The sequence below is a fragment of the Chrysemys picta genome, chromosome 18 (genome assembly GCF_011386835.1).
Source record: "Chrysemys picta bellii isolate R12L10 chromosome 18, ASM1138683v2, whole genome shotgun sequence".
Taxonomy (NCBI): domain Eukaryota; kingdom Metazoa; phylum Chordata; order Testudines; family Emydidae; genus Chrysemys; species Chrysemys picta.
In genome coordinates, this window is record NC_088808.1 from 12,695,770 (window position 1) to 12,718,651 (window position 22,882).

Consider the following 22,882-nt stretch of genomic DNA (forward strand, 5'->3'; position numbering starts at 1 on the left):
ATCCTTATCCAAACAGGCGCATGGGTGTGATTCGCCCTTCACTAAGTCTCACCCTCGGCGGTACCCATGTGTATTTCAAACAAATCATTTTAGCTAGACTTCCTTTAGATGGAAAAATATTGAATGGAAAGAGATCTAGAGTAACATTTTCAAAAGCAACTATGTGATTTAGGTGCCTACGTCCCATTTTCAAAAGGAATATAGGCAATTAGGAGCCCAAGTCCCACTGACTTTCAAAGAGACTAAGGGTACGTCTACACAATTAAAGAAACACCCACAGCAGTGAGTCTCAGAGCCCTGGTCTACAAACTCGGGCTTGGGCTGCAGGGCTAAAAATAGCAGTATAGATACTTGGGCTTGGGCTGCAGCCTAGGCTCCGAGAGCCCTGCCTTCCCCAGGTTTCAGAGCCCAGGCTCCCGCCCAAGCCTGAACATCTACACTGCTATTTTTAGCCCCGTGAGCCTGAGTCACTTGACCTGGGCTCTGAGACTGCCGTGGGTCTTTTCTTGCAGAGTAGACGTAGCCATAGGCTCCTACAAGCCAGACTGTGAACAGCTAAGAATTTACACAGGTACCTAGTGATATTTTCAAAAGTACCTGAACATGTTAGGTGCCTAATTCCTATGGAAAGTGATGGGAGTTGGGCATCTAGTCTGCCTAGTGCTTTTGCAAATCCCACTAGGTGCTTAGCTGCATCATCAGGCACCTAAATGCCTTTGTCAGTCTTGCTCTAAGTCACTTTGGAAATGGGACTTGATCTCTGAAGTCACTTAGGCACTTCTGAAAATGTTATCCTTAGGCTTAAAGGGGCCTCCTCTCAATTTGAAACATTGTCAATTGCTTTTTAAGGAGAGTTTAATAATTTCAGGATTAGTCCTGCCTGAGGCCCCCTGTTCAGATCTGGTGGGTTTGCAGTCACATTTGACTATTGTTAAAGAATGGTTTTTCTCCCCTATGTTGCTGTGCAAAAGAGATGCACACAAATGGGGGAAATGGTGTGAAACTGACTCAGCACAAAGTTAACCAGCTGAAAAGAGTCCAGAGGAATGTCTTGATATTTCTCTCATGTCATTCACCTTTGGGAATCACATTTGTAAGAATAACAAGTAAAAACAAAAACAAAAAAACCTTTGAACAGAAATGGGATTATTATTTTTATTTTAAGTAGTTGGTGCCCTTTTAAAGCCATCTTTTTACCCAGTCCCTAAGGCCTCATTCAAACCCCACTGAAATCATTGGGAAGGTTCCCATTGACTTTAAAGGGCTTTGGATCAGGCCCTTATAGGACCACCTGCCATGTATGCTGCTGGCTGTTTTAACATCAATATTTATGTCTACAGGGAGAACAAGGTGATGATGGGAAAATAGAAGGCCCCCCAGGACCACCTGGTGACAGAGTAAGATATTTTTCAGGTCCCTTCTCTAATCCTGTGGCCTGATTTTTGCATGTGATGCACCAACTGTCTGGATTCTTTCCCTGATCATAGAAGATGCTGTATTTAGAGATCATGACAGATGGAGTGGACCACTGGCATTTCACATCTACCTTGAACCTTTACTGTGTTGTTGTAGGGTCCAGTTGGCAACAGAGGAGATCGAGGGGAGCCTGGAGACCCTGGCTACCCTGTAAGTCCAATTCTAAATATTTGCCTAGGAACTAACTTTGGAGAAGTTCTTCATCTGTGTAACAGCCCACAAAGCTTAAAAGCTGTTGTTATGTGACATCTCACCATGGTTGCTCTTTGTGAGCAGTACATGGCTTGTTTCCTTTACTCAGGACCCAGAGGAATGATTCAGATCTCTTTCCTTAAAGTGAAAGAGCAGTTGCTGAAGGCAAAGAAAAGACCGGATAGCATCAGGACCAGCATCCCACAATGTCACACATCTGAGCTGAGCTTGCAAGGCTGAGAGAATGAGCAGGACCTTCTTATCAGTGACTTAAATCCAGAGGAAATATCATGGGGTCTGGGGAACATGCTCAGAAGGCTTTGTTGAAATAGCTCACAAGACAGCTAGGTCATGATGATGTTGTGTGAGAGCTGAGACTGTTGGTTTGTAGCTGCTGGCACAAGGCTAGATGCTTTCAAGGGGATCCCTATTAACTTAGTGGATTGGGAGTTTCCAAAATCTTTTCAGTTAGCTGTGGGCTCTCTCAGCCAAGACCAGATTTATGAATGAGTCCCCCTTACTCCTGTCTTGTTTTTGTAGCGTCTTCCAGTCCCTCTGTCAGTAGCTTCTCAACATGATTGACTGGAGCTGGTCTGAAAAGAATCTCATAGGATTAGATCTTGCCTCACTGCAGAAGCAGTCAGTGAGAATGATTAATTACAAAAATGTACCAAACTCTCTTATTTGTCATCTCCAAATGTCTGTCCACGAGTCCCCAGAGAAATGCTACTCACTGTAGTCTTTCTATGGGGCATCAGTAATCAATTGTTTAGTTAAACTAATGCATTGTGTGTTTATGGATGCATTAGGTAAGCTCTGTTTCCTGCTTAAATTGTGACATAATAGCTAGTTGTAACTCTTAGCTGCCTGTTTCCTATGAATATCCCTGAAAGAGTGTACATTATACTTGGAACAGTTATCTAGTTCAGTTAATCCAAGATGTCTGTTTCCCTAAGAATGTACAAGAGGCCATGTCTACTTACCACCTACCCACTTTTTAAAAGATGATATTACATCTTACATTACAGTAAGTACAGAATGTATCAACTAGCACTACAGGGTTCAGACAGTTTGTACAGTGTCTATCATACAGTATGAGTACCGAGCTATATAATACTATATAAAACTAAATACAGAATAGCAGAGCTATATAATAATGCTGAGAGAAAGAAAGTGATCTAGACAAGGGAGAGGAGATGTTTTCAGATGAGAAAATCATTGAGGCAGAGATACAGGGAGGCTGTTCCCGATCAGAGGGGGGAGAGAGGAGAGGGAGTGTTCAGAGTCAGAAATGATCTCACAGAGGGGAAATCTGAGTTGGGAAGGAATTGGAGGAGGTAGGAGTTTAGCTTGAGGAAGGTCCTTTTGCCCAAGAAAAGCTTCCCTGAGATACATTCATCTGCATAGCACCACCCATATACTTTGCCTTCCCGGCATTGGCAGAATACAACTGTGTGCGTATTCTCCCACCACCCATTATCCCCCAGTAGCACACTGTATGCTGTGAAAGAAAATCCATAAAATAAACTAACATGCGCACTCTCATTTATTTAAGGGTCAGGAAGGACTTGACGGGGACAGAGGAAAAGCTGGACAGCAAGGTCTACCTGTAAGACTCTATTTTATTTTATTTTATTTTATTTTATTAATTGATTGATTTTAATCTGATCTTACTCTGTGTATGTGACAAATGGAGATAGAACGGGGGAGCAGCATGGGAAAGGGGGTTAGAAGAAATGCACGGTGAGCTACAAACTACAATACAGGTGAGTCTCATCTTACGCGCATTTAACATGCGCGAATTCAGCTTTGCGCGGTCAGCAAAACCCAAAAAAATCCCAAAAAGAGAGAAATAATTTAAATACTGTACCTTTAGTGCGGGTGATTCCGCCCGCCATTACACTAAATGTAATTTTGACTATACGCGATTTTTGCTTTACGCACTGACAGCGGAACATAACCCCAGCGTAAGATGAGACTCGCCTGTATGTGCATTTCCATATGCCAGGGTTCAGTGGGGTTTTTAGGAATATCTATAGCTATAAAATTTATGGTTCCTGAAGGTGTAATCAAAGTATGTCACATGGTATATGTTATTTTTCCTATAAAACAAGTGGGGGAGGAGACAGCAGCAACTTCCCATATTCAAATCTTGTGACACTAGACCTGTTTTACCAGACATTTTTAATGATTAAAAGAGGATGGGAAAGCTTGGGAGATTTGTAATGTAATATGATTATATTAATATGGGGGCATTCACCTGGAAGTCACAAGTCTGAATCCAGAACTTGTCAGTAGTGACCCAGAGTGATTCAGATGGGACTGCTGTTTGGTGACCTGTGTGAAATGCTTTCCACGTATCTGGACTAGATAAGAATGAATTGGGTCTTTGTCCAGTTCCATTGGACAAATGTCCATATTGCATAACAGATTTATTTGGGCATAAGCTTTCGTGAGTTAAAACCTCTATGCATCCGAAGAAGTGAGGTTTTAACTCACGAAAGCTTATGCCCAAATAAATCTGTTAGTCTTTAAGGTGCCACCAGACTCCTTGTTGTTTTTGTAGATACAGACTAACACGGCTACCCCCTGATACTTGACATATTGCATAAATCACAGTAGGCCCCCACCCCTCGTTGGCAGTCTCAGCAGAGGCCATAGATTGATTGGGTCCCCGCTCACTCCTACAGAGGCCCATCCAGGTAAGCTGAGGGCCATTGGAGGGGCAACGTGAGATACGTTTGTCCTGCTGCTGCCCATGTTGTACCTGCTCTCAGTCCGGCATGTTTAATGAAGACTAAAATCCGTTAAAAAATTAAGGCCTGATTTTTAAAACCCGAACTTCTGGGGACTGTGTGTAAATGCACCGACTTTGTACATGCAGATACTGTGATTGTGCGCACACGCAAATGATCGGTCAAACCACTGACCAGGTATTTTCATGCTCAAGTACTAGAGTTTTTGCATACAATGATGGTAATTGTGGCCTGTAAATTAGACACGCAAGTGCCGAGGTGTTTTTGCACTCAGCCCTGATGTTCTCAAGTTTTGAAAAATAAGCTCTAAACATTGGCTTGGCTGTCTCGCCGTTAATCATTCCATAAACAACAGTGGGGACCGTAGTAACAAACCATGCATCAGATCCCTCTGGCCAGATCCTTAGCTGATTTAACGCAGCATCACTTCAATGAAGTCTATGGAGCTCTGTCAATTTACATCTGCCGAGGTTCTGCTCCGTTATGTTTACACCGCTCGTAGATGCATTCATTAGGGTGTTCTTCAAAGGGGGGTTATGAAATAAAACAATCACTTCACGTTCTACCCAGTGTAGAACACTCTGCCCTACACACAGCATTGGGTGCTCCCATGTCTCCTCATTTCTAAGTGCAATTTCAAACGTGAATATATTATTCAGTTGTAAACAAATAATGCAAAAGCGTTCCAGCTCGAGAGAAGTGGCCAGAATGTCAGTGGGGTGAACATAGATGGAGTATCGGCAAGTTTCTTTCATGTCAATGCTGTTTTGATATCCCCGCCATATTGCTCTTATTGTTACACAGACTCGCATAGTAGTATAAGGCTGTTTAATAGAAATTTGAGATGCTGTGCAGACCTTCAAAGTACATACATGTAACAGATCCCCAAAGACATTCATACTGTTTGTACTATCTAGGCTTAGTCTAGTTCCTGAGCTGAATCTGCTCAAAGCTTCAATGAATACCACTCCTGAAAATCAGCTTATCATCTGGTTTCTCTCCTCTCTCCAATCAGAGCTGTAAACCCTGGAGTGCAGAAACATACTAAAACATATTAGACAGTGTCAGTCAAATTTGAAATGACTTCCATTCTTTGTGAGGCTACAGAAAGAGTTTTTCTTAAGTCCAAATCTCAGTGATCTGTGACATGATTAGAAGGGGGTAGGTGATCCATTTGCCCTTCATAGCTCTTTGATTCTAGCCTCTGAATTGCCCCAAGATAATCAACAGAAGCAGGCAGCTCTGGAGAAGGAGATACAGAAACAGGAGGATCAGAAACAGCCGACAATTAGAAACTACAATGAGAGAGATCTGCAGACAGGCAATAACCTGCTACATCTTCTTTGGAATAAGTCCAGGGTGTCTCATGGTTAGAGAATACACATCCTGCTGCTTTGCCATCAGCAAAATCCACTAAAATCAGAATAGGAAGAGGGGAGGGTGCATATATGTGACGGGGAAGGGAATGTTACAGATTTCTGAAAGGGTGATCAATTTCCTTATCTCTCTTCCTCTCCCCTTCGTAGCTGGCTTTGAGACATCTGAAATCTAGATTCAAGAGAGGGATTGGGGCTCAGGAGAGGGAAGGAGGCAAATACCATAAGCATCATCATGGTATTTGCTGCAAAAACTACTGGATCTGCTTTAAAAACCAGAGCTGTAACTCTCTTCATTGAGGGGCCTGATCCTTTACCTGCTCTTTATTGTGGATCTCAAAGTCAAACAGTTATCCCAAGCAAAGGGGAGACAATGCTGCTTCTCCAAAATGACACCCTGTTAAACAGTCTCTGGAGATGGTCTCTTACTCCTCATTCCCCAGGAGGGCTGTGAGAGCAAAGGCTGCTCCCAGTAATTGATTCCGTATGGTCAGTGCTGTACGGGACACAGCAAATGCTGCTCTTTATACTTCATGCAAGATGCTGCCAGAAAAGTATTTCAAACAGATTTTCTTTGTCATTTTTTCTAGGGGGATCCTGGACCACCAGGCCAGCCAGGGCCAAAGGGATCCAAAGGTGAAGAGGTAGGTTTCGGGGGGTGGATTTATGGCATCCAAAGCTTAAAGCTGAAGTGAAATCAGAACAGTCACGGTTTTTCCAAGAGTATGTGGCTTGTTCATTGATCTGTGGCTGGAAATGACCATGGAGAACCCAGTAGGAGGGCTGTAAATATTGATTTGTGTGTCCAAACCCATTAGTTTGTTGGCTTCCTGGGGCTGGAGAAGATCAAGAGAATTACAGTACTAGCACAGTGGATGAATCCCCGGCAGGTCCTTAGTTACATGCCTTGGGACCCTGGTGTGGTCCCTCTTTCCCACACCACATCAGTTTCTGCCTCTCTGGACCACAATCGGCATGTCTGCCCCTGGGGGAAATCTGAACCAGGCAAGTGTGTCTCTCGCTAGCTGGGTTTCAACCATAAAACTTTTCTGGCTTAAAACCTTCCAAATCCAGAGTCCATTATCCACACAATTCTCCATTTTTCCTGCTTCTCAGAAGGGTCATTCCCTCTAACTGCTCCCCCCGCAACGAAGAGAATCCACTGCATGTGGTTCTATCTGAACTGAATTTATACCAATATCTACTTCTACTTTCCTGTCTGTCTATTTCTACAGCTTCCCAATCCGTTAACCACCAGAGACTTCTTTTGCCCAAATTTAAGTGCATGACCTCAATACTCAGCTAATTCACATTCCATCCTGCAAGATATGGGAATTGGCATAATGCCAAGTAGACTAATCTACAATAGGTGATTTTAACAAAGAGTTCACCAGCCACTGCATTCAAAGAAAGACACACCCTATCACCCATAGTAGATCTGGAACTGCCCATGGATCTAATGAGTAACAGTAGCTCTTGTTCCACACAGTTGGCCAGTTTTCAGAGACTTGTCTGCAGATGGAGAATTGATACGCGGAACACTTGGTTTATTTTTTAAAAATGTGTTCGCACATGACAGAGCTTCAAAGCTTCTGAATCCTAGCAAAGGTGATGAGGCCAAGTGTTCCGTTCATATTGCAGGAGTTAATCCTTGTTCCTAGCTAATAATCAGGATCGCATACTTGCTGCTTTGACACTTCCCCTCCCCTTATTGGCAAATCAGCATTACAGATTTTAGCCATAGGAAGCGTTTACCTCCAACTCTCCAGGACGGGGGGGGGAAACTCTTTAAGCTATCAGAGACCAGAATAAGACCTTCCCTATCTGAGTCCCCTGAAGAAGGCTTGGTGGTTGGTTTTCCATGATGCTGCCAAGGAATGATGAATGGGATGATTTTTGAGCATCTCGTTGTAATGCATGCCAGTGCTGTGGAGTTCTCTCTCAAATTCATCCTCCTGCTTTATTTGTCCTCATCTGTTCTGTATTAGGAAAATGTAGGGACTTTCCTTCTGGCTATTCATTCCTGTCCTCTAAAGCAGATAACCCAGAAACTCTTAGAGAACCACTTGTAATAAAACCAAATAATAATTCATCTCCTTCTGCTGTAGCAACTGACCTCATATGTCTCCTTTTTAAACTGCTCTCCATTGCATGGGCCAAAATGGGCTTCCCAGGTGGGACCATACTAGAATTATTTCTTTTTTTTTTTTTTTTGCTTTAAGGGTCAAAAAGGAAAGCAAGGGGCATGGGGTGAAGCTGGCAGCAGAGGCTCGCCGGTAGGTGAAAATTCAGCCTTTCCTTTTATGAGTCCCTGGCATCCCAACACTTCAGTCACTAATTTTTTTGTGTTTGTAGGGTCCTGTTGGGTTACCTGGTCCTAGGGGAGTAGTGGGAAGGCAGGGTCAGGAGGGTTCTCCTGGAGTGGACGGAGTTCCTGGGAAGGATGGCACAGCTGGGCTGCAGGTAAGTTTGAAACACTTCTATTGGGACACCTTAAGCAAACACCACCCCAGAGGAGCGAAGAGCAAAGGATAAAGCAGTAGAAATTGACACACCCACTGCTATAGCCATGCTATCTTGTATGCACAGAGTGGGCCACGTACACCACTGCAGACTTCACACATACAAACCCAGGCAGATGTCTCCATGTGGACGAGTGTGTAAGTAAAGTGACTCTCTCGGCCAGACAAACAGGCTCTTGTAGGCGTAGATCCATGTGCTGTGAAATCCTGTGCATATGCGCATGCTCACACAGCCATTCATAAATGCACGCCATGCCAGCCACGCCCACCCAGTGTAGCTGTAGTCACGCTGCTCTGGCTGCCTTTTCAAAGGGGCGAGCATGCCCAGAAGGATAAGGTGACTTTCTCTGTATTCTCTCCTGGACTTGTTTTATAGGGAGAACAGGGAAATGATGGGGAAGAAGGCACAACAGGGATTTCGGGAAAACGAGGGAACCCCGGCATACCTGGTCTCCCTGGAGCACAGGGGCCACCAGGATTTAAGGTCAGTTTCCACCTCACCGTGGTACGGGGTCGGTTTTTATTTGTTTGTTTGTTTGTTAAAACAAGTGTGAACTTGGGAAGGTGGCAAGGAAGCTCACACAGCCTGTCCTGGCCCACATTGCTTTTAGGAAGCTCAGACTGCTAGACTCCTAGCAAGCATGACCAGGCACCTCCTCTGGGAAGGTCTTGGATCCTTGGAAGTCTGTACTGGTAGTGTCTTAGCAGGCACTACTAGGGAAGAAACTCTCACTGCTAGGTTTTCAGCTAGCACCAACAGGGCTTGAACTGCTGGAACTGGTATGGTTTGGGGCACCGTTCTGAGCCAGAGGAAGCAGTGAAAGGCTTGTTTAGTGACTCCTAGATTTCTCACTGGTTCTTGCCCCATCCCACGTGGATCACAGGGTACAAAGCAGACCCAGTAATGATTTAGCCATTTGTAAAAAGGGACTGTAAATAGAGAGATTCCAGCTGGGTTTGGAGAGGCCAGAAGAATTTGAATCAAATTATACTCATTTAACGCATTACCATTAAGTTGTCACTTACTGCCCCCCAGCTGCCTTGGGTAGAAATAACAGGCTGTCACCACTGATTGATACTTGAGCCTTTATCACTGGAGCGTTGCAAGGTCGGGGGAGGGGGAAGGAGTTGAGATGCTGGGTCTTGGACGCCCCTTTGTTGTCTTTGACTTGGGAAGTCGGTTCCAGGGCAAATGTTAGCTTTGTAACTTTTGGATTAAAGTTACTGAACTGAAACCTTGGAATTCCTTTAATCCATCTAAAATGCTAATCATCTGTCGCCAGCCTTGTTCAGAGAAGAGACTGAGAAATTGAGTGGGGCAGGGCAAGCAGGCATGCAAGGGTGTAAATGAGGGGAAGCATGAATCTTACCCCTCAAATGCTACATTGCGACACACGTTGTACTGCAGATCTTGGTGAACTACCTCTAGGAACACGTTGGTGTCCATTACTGGCTTTATGCTATACACCTTGTAAGAACCCAGCCCTGTGTGATACATAGATGAAGTCACATCCCCTACCCCCGTAGCCCTTATTTTTTCACCTTGTCATGCAATAGAAATGGCCAATGTCAGGGTATGTTTTTATATTTAATCTCTGATCCACTGGAATGATTTTAATTCTGTGTTCTTTGTAGGGTGAAAGAGGATTGCCTGGGCAGACTGGCCCAGCAGGGAAACGGGGTACACAAGGAGGAATGGGGCTCCCAGGAAGCCCAGGAGATCCAGGACCCAAAGGACAGCCGGTTAGTTGTGTTAATTTAAATGATCATGTCTTACTGTAGTTCTCCTACCTGCAAGAGGTGGCTCAGAGTCCCAGCAGTGCATAGGAGGTGGAGTCCTGGGATGCTCTACTGCATGCATTTCTGTAACACAGATACACAATCTCAGTGCACGCTTCCCAAGGCTCGGCGGTTGTGGAACTCTGTGCACGTCACTGCATGTTCCTCTTTTAAATAGTGAACTTTGTGCGAGTTTGGAGTTCACAAACGTGAGAGTGGAATGGCATCGTGTACTGAGCAGCTGCCCTGAACAGGTGCAATTACATGTCAATACAGACCTGCTGCTTCAGTATTGGCGCTCTTTAATGTTGGACAGGGGCCCACTAGCACTACCAAGCTCATTCCACTCAATCACACTTTCATTTGCACCCACTCAAATGAATCCTTGTCAATCACAATTTGAATGTTACACACCCTGCAGCCATTACTTTGTATTACAGTCCTTAGTGTCTGTCCTACTACACACAGCATCCCTACCTCTAGGAATTAGCGATGAGTAAGCTGATCCAGGATAAGAAAGGTATAAAAGGAACCCTTGCAGCCTGCATTTGGTAGAGCAAGAGATTTAGGAGCAGTACTTAGCAATAAGGATATCTCCTGGTGTGGTAACAATGGTAGTGTAGTGGTAAGTCCAGAGCCAAGAGCATTGTCAGAGGGTATTGTCTACAAAGCAGCTGAGAGCTGTAATTCCCAATGCAGATAGACAAACATACACTAGCTCTGTTTGAGCTAGTGCCTAAAAGTAGCCGCGCCCGAGGTAGCAGTTCAGGCTGGCCACCCAAGTATGTACCTATGGGGCTGAGCGGGATTGTACTTGAGCAACTGAAGTCACTGCCCATCCCACTGCAGCTACACTGCTATTTTTAGGCACTAGTATGACCGCAGCTAGTGCATGTATAACACTGGTATTTATGGCTCCCAGCTGCTGTGCTGACATGCTCCATGAGAATCAAGTGATTGGTGTCCCTGAGAGCCATACAACTGACCAGCCTCAGCAAAGGAAATGAAATGTGCGCACCCCCCATTACTAAACCAGGCTGCTGCTGCTTGTGGTTTTTACGTATTGCACTTGTAAGATTGCCTGGCCTAGCTCTGTGCATCAGGCAGAAGGCTGATGCTATATTGGGGGTTTTAATAGTTTAGATGGTAAATGCCTTGGGGCAGAAATAATAACTCTTCTGTGCCTGGTACAGTAAAGAGCACAGTCAGCACTTACTACCTACTTTTGCATCCCTTACTCTCCCTAATATAGAGATCCCCTAAAAAGAGACCACATTAAATCTCTTATTGTACACTCTGTCTCTCAACGTCGGTTTGTCTTTGCAGCCAATGGGATCTTCAACTGTTTGAAATATGTATGCATGCGGGCCGGTTTGTTCCCCTTCCAAGATAGACCAAGCATCACAACCAATGAGATCATCAGTGCAGTTAAGCACCTAGCAATGTGTTCAGATTAGGTTTATATCTGTCTATGCCAGTGTTGGACCCCATTCTCCTCTGGAATGGGTGAGTTGTCTTCCTTCACTCCAAGGGCAGTGCCACTCTTTAAGAGAGTGTGAGAGACTAGTATGCTGCATGCGCCACCATCCTAGAAGAAGAGTCTAAGTGGCCAAGCAGGTCATAGGTTCCTGGCTCAAGAAGCAATGTCAATTTGAGTCCCATTATGTCCTTTTTGTGTATATGAGTGCCAGATTCATATACCCAATATTCATTCCTGGAGGTTGTTACATAAATATTTATCCAGGCCTCTTGGATAAGATGTTCCTGTAACTTAGTACACATTTCCTTTTCCTCTAGATCCCTTCTTGCTTTGCATTTATTTGTGCTGCCAGCCACTCCATGGAGAGAGATTCTCCTACTGTGGGAGCAGCAGCAGTAGGTTTCCTTTCCAGGATCCATAAACGGATAGTTAAGGTTTTTTGTATCCTTGGAAAGCTTCTTGTACTCTACAGATTTCAAACAGGCCTTGGCTTGCCAAGCAATTTCTCACTACCATGGCAGGAAAAGCTTCCTACCAGCAAGGTCTATTAGACTCTGGAATCACGTAGTGAGAGAAGTGGTGGAATCCTCATCACCTAAATCATTTACAACTGGGCTGAACAAGACATGTTTCCATCTCCTTTATTACTAGGATTCTAGAGTCATCGTGCTTATATTTTTGTCCTAATCTTTTCCTAACCATCCTCAGTCACTTTGCATGTTGATATTCAGTTAGTCTATAGCTACCAAAGAGCTTGCATCTCAAAATATAGAAATGAGGGTGTTTACATGCAGATTTGTGTTTCTTCCATTTTTATTACTGGTTACATGTATTATGACAGTGTCCACTGTGTTAATCCAAGTTTGGATCACACACCCTAACTGTTCAAAGGTGATTTTTTTTTCCCTTGAAAATGTGAGCGATAATCCTTGGAGGCATATTTGAAATGGGCAAGAGTTGAAAAAATATTTGTTTCCTGGTTTTTAAAGTTCTAAGCACATACTTTTCGACAGACAAAACGACTGCAGCTTGAAATGGGCCTTCATGAGGAGTCAGCTTGGCTTAGTTTGTATTAAAAAGCAAACCAGCGTTTTCATTGGACAGTTATCAGTGTCTGAAGCTGTGCAAAGGTATGGGCCATAGAGACCTTTAAGGAAGCTCATGGAGCAGACATTCCTCTCCCCTGACCATGGCCCAAACTGTACCCTATTACACCTTCTACCAACTTGGCAGTGGGGAGGAGAGACTATGCTAATATCTTAATTCAACCACATGGGAAGATCTCAAATTCTCTTTCCCAGAACAGCTGATTTCCTTTCCAAGTCTTCATAATTCCAGGCTTAGAGAGAGGGAAATAGAACCATCCATAAGTATTTTTCAACCTAAGTGTCAGGAACCTTTTGGTGATAAGCCATTTAAGATCAAATGTATTGCTCTTGGTTGCTCTTTCATTTGTCTTTGCTTGGCTGTTATTTCCAGGGGGACTTTGGCGAGTCAGGATTTCCAGGGATTGCAGGCATGTTTGGGCCAAAGGTAAGACACTTCTTTGTATCTCATGGGCTCTACAGTGTCTGTATAAAGCAGACATTCTGTTTCTCACTTTACTGTGGTAGATGGATTACTGGGAACAGCCATGTGCTTCTTGGAGATCCAATGCAGACGGCAGCAAATTTCTTTACAGGTGCCTCTCCAGAAACTACTGTACCCAAATAATGATTCCTAATTACTTTAGTTTACTTCTTTTTAGCTGTTTGAGCCACACTCAACTTTCTAAAATCATCCCTAAAACACTAAAGTTACAGTCATCTTGGTGGAGCTCATATTCCCACCAGGATGGATGGTGGGATGGAACATTAATCCCCTCTAATGTTTTTTTGACTCATGAATGTCTCTATTGCCTTTGCTCTGTCAGAAGAGACTCCCCTCTTCATCATCTATAGTTATCCTATCAAAAGACCCTGCTGGGTGACACGGGTGTTGTGTGCCCTTATGTAGGTTTTACACCCGTTTTATCTGAACATCTCCTGTGACCTTAGATCTAAGTTACCAAAGAAAAAGGACCATCCTGCTTTCTAGAGAATGTGGGGGGAGGAGGGGAATTTTCAGAACATGGGAGTAGGCCCACAGTTTAAAAAAAGAAAATCAGGACTTACATACTTTTTGTCTTTATTCCAGAGTAGTAAGCAAAGAAACAAACCTTGTGTGCATCTGTTGAGGGTCTTTCAAGATTTATATCTGACTTTTATCTACAGGGACCACCAGGAAACCTTGGGTTCAAAGGAATTCAGGGCCCACGGGGACCACCGGGTCTTATGGTGAGTTCTTTGAACTTTATTCTAATTTTAGAACTTTCTTGTCCCCCCTCCCCCCCACCCATCTGCTGTTTTTTCTCAGGACAGGCTGTGGGCCAAACCCTGAGCTGCTCAAAAAGGAGGACTAAAGCGGACTTTAACACAGCACATTTGACATACACACTAATCAGAAGCTGCAGTTCAGCTGGGTCATACAGTAACACATGTACAAGATACTACGCCACCCTTATTTGACAACCTTTGGTCTCAACACCACATTCTAACCTATCCCAAACACAATTCTACTCCCCCTTTACTAGAAAACTGCAGTTAAGCAACTAATTATTGTTGTCCCCTTAAGTCACTAGGATGAATTTCAATGTAAACAGAGGTTTTAAATTAGCTGTGTCTGGCATGCTATGTTACCCGGAAGGCAATTTTTTACAATGCTGCTAGTCTCCAGTAGAGATTCCCCACCATGAGGACTCTCAACTGTCTAATAAAACACTTCCCAAAGATATGGTCTCATTATCCAGTCAGGTCTTATTTTACATACTCCATGTAGTGAATTCATTAACAGTGCACTGAAGTAATGGCAGTAGCAACCTGCACTTCAAGAGCTTTATGGTGGAAGGAGGACAGGAGTTCTGGGCTGTGAATGCCTATTCCATGGATACAATAAGTTAGTTCCCACGGCTGGGATTGATTTCTGAGGAAAAGGAAACCAGGAAGACACTTTTTGAAAATGTATGAGATCCCAGAGATGCTCCTTAAACTCTGGGGCTCTCAACACAGCAGAAGTTGTGCTTTAAAATGTCTCTGATTCAGCTGTTAGGAATGAAAAGGCAACTCCAGCAGCCTTAAAGGGGGCAAGAACGGGGAATCACTATATCTTTGTACTGGGTATGGAGCCCTGTGATATTCAAGAGGTCTAGTTTGGTAAGAAATGACTTCCATTCCCTAAACCCCAGTTCATAAATGTCTTTTTCTTGCTTTCTGTTTTAGGGAAAGGAAGGTATTATTGGGCCGCTTGGAATTCTGGGTCCCACAGGAAGCTCAGTAAGTGTGTCTTTTCTCTGCCCATAACGATTGCGAGTATTTAGACCAGTACTTGCTGCTTCCTCAGAAGTCTCTGAATTTCACTTTATATAAGTGCAGAACTAAACCTCATCTGAATTAACGGAGCAAAAAAAGTTTATTTTTATAGAATAAGCCAACAAAAGTGCAGCTGCAGTCACAGGGGTAGTGGGAATTCTTAGTTTATAAATTAGCAACAGCCATATTTAAGTAGGGGTTTGAGGTGGGAAGGATTAGACTGTTAAGGATGATATATTTTATTTATAAGCTGTGGAGCTGGCTTTGGAAAAGAACTCCTCTCACATTTAGGTACCTCAGCAAGAAGTGAGATTTTCAAGAGTTTAGCACCAAATGTGCTGAGCTCCTCTGAAAATTGGGCCAAGTATCACAATGGGAAATATTAGTTTCTGAGCATTTCTGAAGACCTGGCCCAGGACTCCTATTCCTACCCCAATTCCTAAAATCCAAAAGGGGGCACACTCAGTCAAAACTTTCTAAAAATAAAGAATAAAATCTTTCAAAGTCAAATAAAATGGCATAATAAAATAAGAGGGGGTGGGGAGCAGAGAACCAACTGCACACAGGAACTGATGTTGATAAAGATGAAAAAAATCTATGAGAAAATACAAGGATTAGTCCATTAGTTTTAAAAGTGAGGAGGGATGAGCTGAATTAGATGTCCCAGGGAAGGAAATATGTAAAACCCTAATCAGCAGGTGGGGTTCAGAACAAGTACACACCTTGCAACTCTCTGACACCAAACAGCATATATGCACCAGAGGTGCTGTATCGGTTACAAAGAGGCTGCTCCCTTGCCATGCATACGTTTAGCCATACTTCAGCCTGGAAGTTTATAAACATTCCTTTCTGTTCACTTGTAATCTGTGAAACTTTCAATAACACTAGCTACTTTTTTCCCAAAGAAGGGAGACAAGTAAGACAACCAGCCATGTTTTGTTTAGAGATACAGTTGGGCCACATGCAGAGAGTTTTTCACCAAAACATGTCAAACCCTCAACATGATGATTACTCTTATTAGAAGCCTGCCTGATTCTAATCACGTTCTATGTGGTTCTTTAAATAGGGTCCCAAAGGAGACAAAGGCAGCCGTGGTGAAACGGTAAGTGCTCTTCCAGAATCCTTCAGGTACCGCAGCTGCATAGGAGGCTGTTCTCAGATTGGGTAGACAGAGGATACCAGACAGGTGGAATAAGAGGGAGCAAAACTAACTCAGCCTTTCATCCTTCCAAGATAGATACAGTGAGTTTCATGCAGTTTTACTGTGTGTGCATTTTTCAGAGGAGACTTTTATAGAAAGATGTCCCTTTCCGCTCTGCATAGACAAAGATCCCAAGGCCCTTTTCAAATAACTGGGGATTCTGCCTCAATATCCTTTACCATAATTTCCCTTCCCACTACTGCTGTGCACTATGCTGGGCCCAGGTTTCCTGCTGCCCTCGAATGGGGCTGCATTTTGATATAGCTTCTAAACCATACTGGGAACCCTTGGGATGAAAGGCACTACATTAGAGGCATGCAATCTTTTGACAAACTCCTCCTGATTTTCTTCTGCAGGGTTTGCAAGGTCCAAGGGTGAGTATTTCAGACAACTGTTTTCTGGCTGTCATTATCCTTGCTTGAATAAACTGATGTGCTGCAAAATCAGGTGCTGCAAAGTTAGGAGGGAGTGAGAGGAACTATGGACAGTAGGGAAAGTTTTTTAAAAAATTTAAAAAATGGGGGGATGGCATGGGACCAGAGAGGTGCAGCCACGTGCCACTAAGGATGGCTGAGACTAAGGATGAAAAAAGCATGAGAGCTACATTAGGAGACAATATAGCATAGTAAAAAGCTGCACTGTGGGTAGATATGGCCAGCGCCTGTCCCCACAAAGGGTTCAGATGGAGGACACTAATATGTTGAAGAGCTGGAAGCTTTTTAGGAGAGAATAGATATGGGAGGGGGCTCATCTTTTTCTGGGATACAGGGATGAATAATTTCACTGCTGGCGTTTTACTCACTGATGCTTTTCTCTTTAGGGTCCCCCAGGCCCACGAGGACTCCCCGGGCCTCCGGTATGTACATCAGGAAAGGGTTCAGAGGATGATGAACCGTATTATTGAAAGTGACTAGGCCCTATCCAAAGAGACTGTTCACTCATTTGGAAATTACACTTTGACTTCTCCTGTAAAAATAAATTACTTCACAGGGAGTTTACATGTCTGAATGAACTAATGGCTGTAAAGCACTTGGAGATCTGTAGCTCTAAAGTGCAATATAGGAAATAATGTTGATGCTACTCTCCCCTCTGTAGTGAGGACCCCACAGGAAAGAGGGATAATCTCAAAAGGGGAATCAGAAATTCTTTGACAATATTGTGCATTGATCATAAAAATCAGTCAGTTACGTTTTTTCTTTTGGTTTCTAGGGGCCAACAAGAATTCCAGCTTCATTTGTAAGTTGCGAGGTTTTATTCTATACAATAGATTTGTTATTGTTGATAGTGAGTGAAGTTGTGATATGCACATATGAACATATGCAGAGCTCAGAAACTCGCAAGTGCCCTGCTTTGCCAAGCTGATATCCCCTAGAACATCCCCCCCTACATGGACTGAGCAGAAGATACCATTCTAGCAGGATATTGCTTGTATCTGGCACCTAGATATAGAGAAACATGTACTGCTTGTGCCAAGGGCACTCATCTCCTGTTATAGATTGGTCTAATGATCTCCTAAAATGCCATTATCATATTTTCCTCCACCAGCAGCAGGATGGCTTTGGTGCAGCATTCCAGACAATGATGGACTCGAACACTGCACTCAAGTCTACAGAGGTACCAGCATGCTTCTCAGCCTACCAAGCTTTGATACAGATGCAGAGTGCTGCACTGTGTAATCCTAAGGAGGGGAAACAGCCTTTCATGCCATCTTGCCTGCTCTTTTTATGTAAAGCAATTCCATCTTCCCAATTGCCTTCCATGATTCTATCCCTCTAACACAAAGCCTGAATGCATGGTTCTTACTCAGTTGACTTCAGTAGGAATTTTGCCTGTATAAGGACAGCAGGATTAGGCTTTGCTTTGTTAATCTGGTGCGACCCTTAACCTTTCCTTTCTCACACCTCTTTTCAATGAGATGTCCAGTCTCTCTTGATCATTTAAAGGGCTCTCAATCTGAGCTGCATTCAAAATGTTTCTATTCAGGAAGAGGTGTGCTCTAGACTACAAATGCATTGCTTCTTTTCTAAAGAACCCCACTGTTCACACTGAGAACAGACGAATATGTTTAAGGCCCCCCATCAGTTCCAAGACCTAGAATGCTCCTGTTCTGCTGTTGGAAAAAGGTGGGGAGGCATCATCCCCATCGTAAAGTAGTATTGCAAAACTTTAGCCAATGCAGGTTATTGCCAGGACTGGATTGGGCTGCCATCAGAGAATGCTTGTGCTCTCTGAATAGAATCTGGAGGGGGGCTTCTGCCCTCTTAATGTTTTGCTTCTCTCTTTTGGGGAACAGTGATGAATAGCTGGGACCATCTAGTGTCAGTCATGCTTCCTTCTTTATAGTGTGCATGTGGGAAAGTTCCCAATTCAAAACAGGTAGCTAGGACTGTTTGGACAGAGTGGCATTGGTCACTTCCATTACTGACTATGCCTTTTGCCTGTGGTGTTTTTCTCAAGAATACAAAGGGATCAGTTACCATGGTTATGGGTTCTGATGCTGTATCTAGCCAAGGCAGCATTTGTTTGTGGGGGATTCTCAAACTGCAGCAGTTCTGTCAAGCTCAACAGTCAGTGCCTAACTGCCATCTTCTCTCTTCCACAGCAGAGCTATCAACATTCAGACCTTCTGATGCTAGACCAGGAAGGAGAGATCTTTAAGACTCTACACTACCTCAGCAACCTCATCCAGAGCATCAAAAGACCCCTGGGAACCAAGGAGAACCCTGCACGCATCTGTCGAGACCTCATGAACTGTGAACAGAAGATGGGTGATGGTAAGCAGCACAACCATGTCCTGGGAGTTCTCCCAGCCGCAAGAGGGATACATGTATAGGGCCAGTTAAAGCAGGGGACTAGCATATTTACAGTATGCAGAGAAATTAAAAATCACTTCTGCGGACACCTTTCTGGATCTCGTGCATGGGAAATGCTGACAGGTTCACTCACCCTTTCTTCAGGTACTTACTGGATTGACCCAAATCTTGGCTGTTCTTCAGACACCATTCAAGTCACCTGTAACTTCACCAAAGGTGGACAGACATGTCTCAGCCCCATCACTGCCTCTAAGGTACACACAGTTCTACCACTGTCTCTCAGCGGTCTTCCCCTCCCACTAAAAAGCAAATGCTATGTTATTAAAATGGGATTTAGGGCAGTGCATAACAATGTATGTTGATTTGTGCCTAAGGGGGTAGAATTTACAACTGCTGTATCAATTTCCTCACATTATTGGGTATGCATTAGTTCCTATATTGCTGTTTTACCAGTTTTGCAAAAAAAAAAAAAAAAAGTTTGCTTATTATTCTTCCCCAATTACATTCTAACACTGTTCTTTGTCTGTATTATGGCTGAAACCATGACAACCCTTATTAGACTGCCCCACCTCCTCTCCAGCTCGTCCATAGTGATCAGGGAATGAATGCTAAGGTTCTACCAATACATGGGTAATTTATCAGTATCATTAGTAGAAGTAGGTGAATATTCCAAACATGCTTCCAAAAATATTTTGTTGAACTTTTAAATTAAGTCCCTTCGTTCATGTCTCTTTGTATTTGCTTTCCATAAATGGTTGTGAAAAACACTTCAAATCATGTGCACAAGCACTTTAGAGTGAAATCCTGTCTTAACTGACTTCAATGGGAGCAGGATTTCACCACAGAATTTTAAATTCCCCCAAACAATGAGGTGCTTGCAAATGCACACTCATCCAGCTCAGGACCAGAAACAGTATTGTATGACTATAAGGTGGATAGAAAGCTGGCTAGATCGTCGGGCTCAACGGGTAGCGATCAATGGCTCCATGTCTAGTTGGCAGCTGGTACAAGCAGAGTGCCCCAAGGGTCGGTCCTGTTCAATATCTTCATTAATGATCTGGAGGATGGCATGGACTGCACCCTTAGCAAGTTTGCAGATGACACTAACCTGGGAGGAGTGGTAGATACACTGGAGGGTAGGTATAGGATACAGAGGGACCTAAGGGTTACAGTGGACAAGAAGCTGGATATGAATCAATAGTGTGCCCTTGTTGCCAAGAAGGCTAACGGCATTTTGGGCTGTATAAGCTGCCAGCAGATCGTGATCGTTCCCCTTTGACATTGGTGAGGCCTCCTCTGGAGTACTGTGTCCAGTTTTGGGCCCCACACTATAAGGAGGAGGTGGAAAAATTGGAGAGAGTCAAGCGGAGGGCAACAAAAATGATTAGGGGGCTGGAGCACATGACTTATGAGGAGAGGCTGAGGGAACTGGGATTGTTTAGTCTGCAGAAGAAAAGAATGAGGGGGGATTTGATAGCTGCTTTTTGACACTCCCTTTCAGGTAGTTAAGAGGATGGATCTAGACTGTTCTCAGTGGTAGCAGATGACAGAACAAAGAGTAATGGTCTCAAGTTACAGTGGGGGAGGCTTACCCTGTTTCCCCGAAAATAAGACAGTGTCTTATATTAATTTTTGCTCCCAAAGATGCGCTAGGTCTTATTTTCAGGGGATGTCTTATTTTTCAATGAAGAAGAATACAGTACACATTTTTTTGCCTTATTATCGGGGAGGTCTTATTATCGGGGGGATGCCTTATATTACAACGAGAGGCAAAACTGTAAGTAGGCCTTATTTTCGGAGGATGTCTTATTTTCGGGGAAACAGGGTAGGTTGGCTATTAGGAAAAACGTTTTCACTAGGAGGGTGGTGAAGCACTGGAATGGGTTACCTAGGGAGATGGTGGAATCTCCTTCCTTGGAGGTTTTAAAGGCCAGGCTTGACAAAGCTCTGGCTGGGATGAATTACTGGGAATTGGTCCTGCTTTGAGCAGGGGGTTGGACTAGATGACCTCCTGAGGTCCCTTCCAACCCTGATATTCTATGATACAAGAGACAATTCAGCCAAAAGAAGCCACCTACATACTGTGAAACCTCAAACCAGTCAGAAACAGAACAATGATGCTTGCTGCATCAGCACCAATGGTGGAGTCCATGCAAAGTCAGGAGTCTGCAAGGAGTTGTTAAGCTGTTCAGAACTCAGTTGGCTTCAAGGAAACCTGACATAAAATCAAGAGCCCACTTCCCACCTGAAAAGAAAAAAAAACAACACCCCCACACCTGACATTAATTGGCCCCTCAACAGAGAAGCCCTTGAGACTGAATTTCTCTCCAATCCTTCGATGGGGTGCTACTAGTTCACAGGTGTATTGGCTGGGTAGCGTGGTGAAAGTTTGTCCTGTCACTGCCCCTGCTGCATGGCTCACTGGAGGACTTATCTTCAGGATTGTTTACGGAGCCCTGAACTCCCACAGTGTTGCAACTGAGCAGAAGATTCAATAGCAGGAGGACTGGAATTCTGCTTGGTCCCTTTAAACAAAGCACATCCTGCTTCTTGCCTTCTAGGCTTCCTTACTGAGGGCCTAGGCTGGTTTGAAACTGCCCTGGCTACACTCTGGTTAGAAAACATTTTTCAAACCCTTTGTTGTTTAAAGCTGTGCCAGACTAGTCTAATAGAACTGTGCAGTTATGACAGATAGGCCTCATCTCACCCTGCTTCTTTGCAGAAGCAAGTTTTGAACCAGGGGCTCACACTACTTTTCTTACTAGATTAACAGGTTCCTCAGTATATTACAAAGTCAGCAATCTGTGTCCCCTGCAAAGGGAAGCAAAATCAAACACAAGAAAACTCTCCAGGCTAGTTCAGCATCTGGCCAGGATCACATTGGGCATATAGATTGAATACAAAAAGGGCTCCCAGTTAAAACTTTAATTCCAGAACCCTGTGACGTTTACATCTGGAGTCAAGTGCCAGCCTCCAGACCTACACTGTAACAAAAATCTTGTGTGTAGCATATTACAAGGACTTCCCTGTGATTTTGAACGGATTCTCCCCCCAACAGCTGTCTAACTTGCCCATTTAGCAAAGTGAAAAAGTTGGGGACAGCCATGGGCAACAGGTATCATAGACCAGGGGAGGCTAAGCCTCCCCAAACCCAGGCCGTGGCCCTGCCCATGCTCCTCCCTAAAGCCCTGCCCTCACTCCCCATGTCCCCTGAAGCCGGTGGGGGCTCAGCTCCACCTGGTGGCCTGGGGCTCGGGCCCGCCAGCAGCTTGGTGCTGGGGCCAGAGCTCAGGGGTCTGGCCACAGGAGACAGGGGGAGTGCTCGGGACTCCTGTCAGGCACAGGGGGTGCACCCAATGGCTAGCCTCCCCCAAGGGGGGTGGGGGGAAGTCATCTTATGCCCATGGGGACAGCTCTAATGTACATTAATACACTAAATATCTTTGCTGCTGCTTGCACTAACTGCACCACTCTAAGCCTACTGGGTGTACCTTACTCACTGGCTTTGGGATGGGATGTCTTAGTTTTCACATTATCTCTGTCACCTTAACAGCTGGAATTCAACATTGGTAGAGTCCAGATGAACTTCCTTCACCTACTGAGCTCGGAGGTGGTTCAGCACATCACCATCCACTGCTTGAACATGTCAGTGTGGAGGGAAGGGTCAACTGAGAAGCCTTCAGAAAAAGCTGTGCGTTTTAAGGCCTGGAATGGACAGATATTTGAGGCAGAAGGGCCATTCAAGCCCGAGGTGGCAACAGATGATTGCAAGGTACAGAGCCCCTACAACGTGGCCAACAAAGCAGCTAAAAAAAAAAAAAAAAAAACACACCAAACTGACGTCAGAGAAAGTGGGAGAGCTGGAGATGCAGCATGCCCAGTCAAGGGGGCTTCACGGGGA

General features: G+C 44.2%; 1 protein-coding gene across 7 annotated transcripts in view; it reads left to right on the forward strand.

The window, feature by feature from the left end:
• Nucleotides 1–22,882, forward strand: part of LOC101953340 (collagen alpha-1(XXVII) chain) — a 258,835-nt gene that overhangs the window by 233,158 nt on the left and 2,795 nt on the right. For 6 of the 7 annotated variants that reach the window (XM_065572707.1, XM_065572704.1, XM_065572703.1 and 3 more), the window contains 19 exons: nt 1,341–1,397; nt 1,573–1,626; nt 3,224–3,277; nt 6,391–6,444; nt 8,023–8,076; nt 8,156–8,263; nt 8,699–8,806; nt 9,958–10,065; nt 13,061–13,114; nt 13,834–13,896; nt 14,878–14,931; nt 16,034–16,069; nt 16,525–16,542; nt 16,989–17,024; nt 17,378–17,404; nt 17,714–17,782; nt 18,771–18,942; nt 19,126–19,235; nt 22,535–22,753. In XM_065572707.1, the coding sequence (XP_065428779.1) occupies nt 1,341–1,397; nt 1,573–1,626; nt 3,224–3,277; nt 6,391–6,444; nt 8,023–8,076; nt 8,156–8,263; nt 8,699–8,806; nt 9,958–10,065; nt 13,061–13,114; nt 13,834–13,896; nt 14,878–14,931; nt 16,034–16,069; nt 16,525–16,542; nt 16,989–17,024; nt 17,378–17,404; nt 17,714–17,782; nt 18,771–18,942; nt 19,126–19,235; nt 22,535–22,753 (1,455 nt within the window). The remainder of the gene's footprint in view (nt 1–1,340; nt 1,398–1,572; nt 1,627–3,223; nt 3,278–6,390; nt 6,445–8,022; nt 8,077–8,155; nt 8,264–8,698; nt 8,807–9,957; nt 10,066–13,060; nt 13,115–13,833; nt 13,897–14,877; nt 14,932–16,033; nt 16,070–16,524; nt 16,543–16,988; nt 17,025–17,377; nt 17,405–17,713; nt 17,783–18,770; nt 18,943–19,125; nt 19,236–22,534; nt 22,754–22,882) is intronic. The other variant, XM_024107473.3, reaches the window with a different exon arrangement.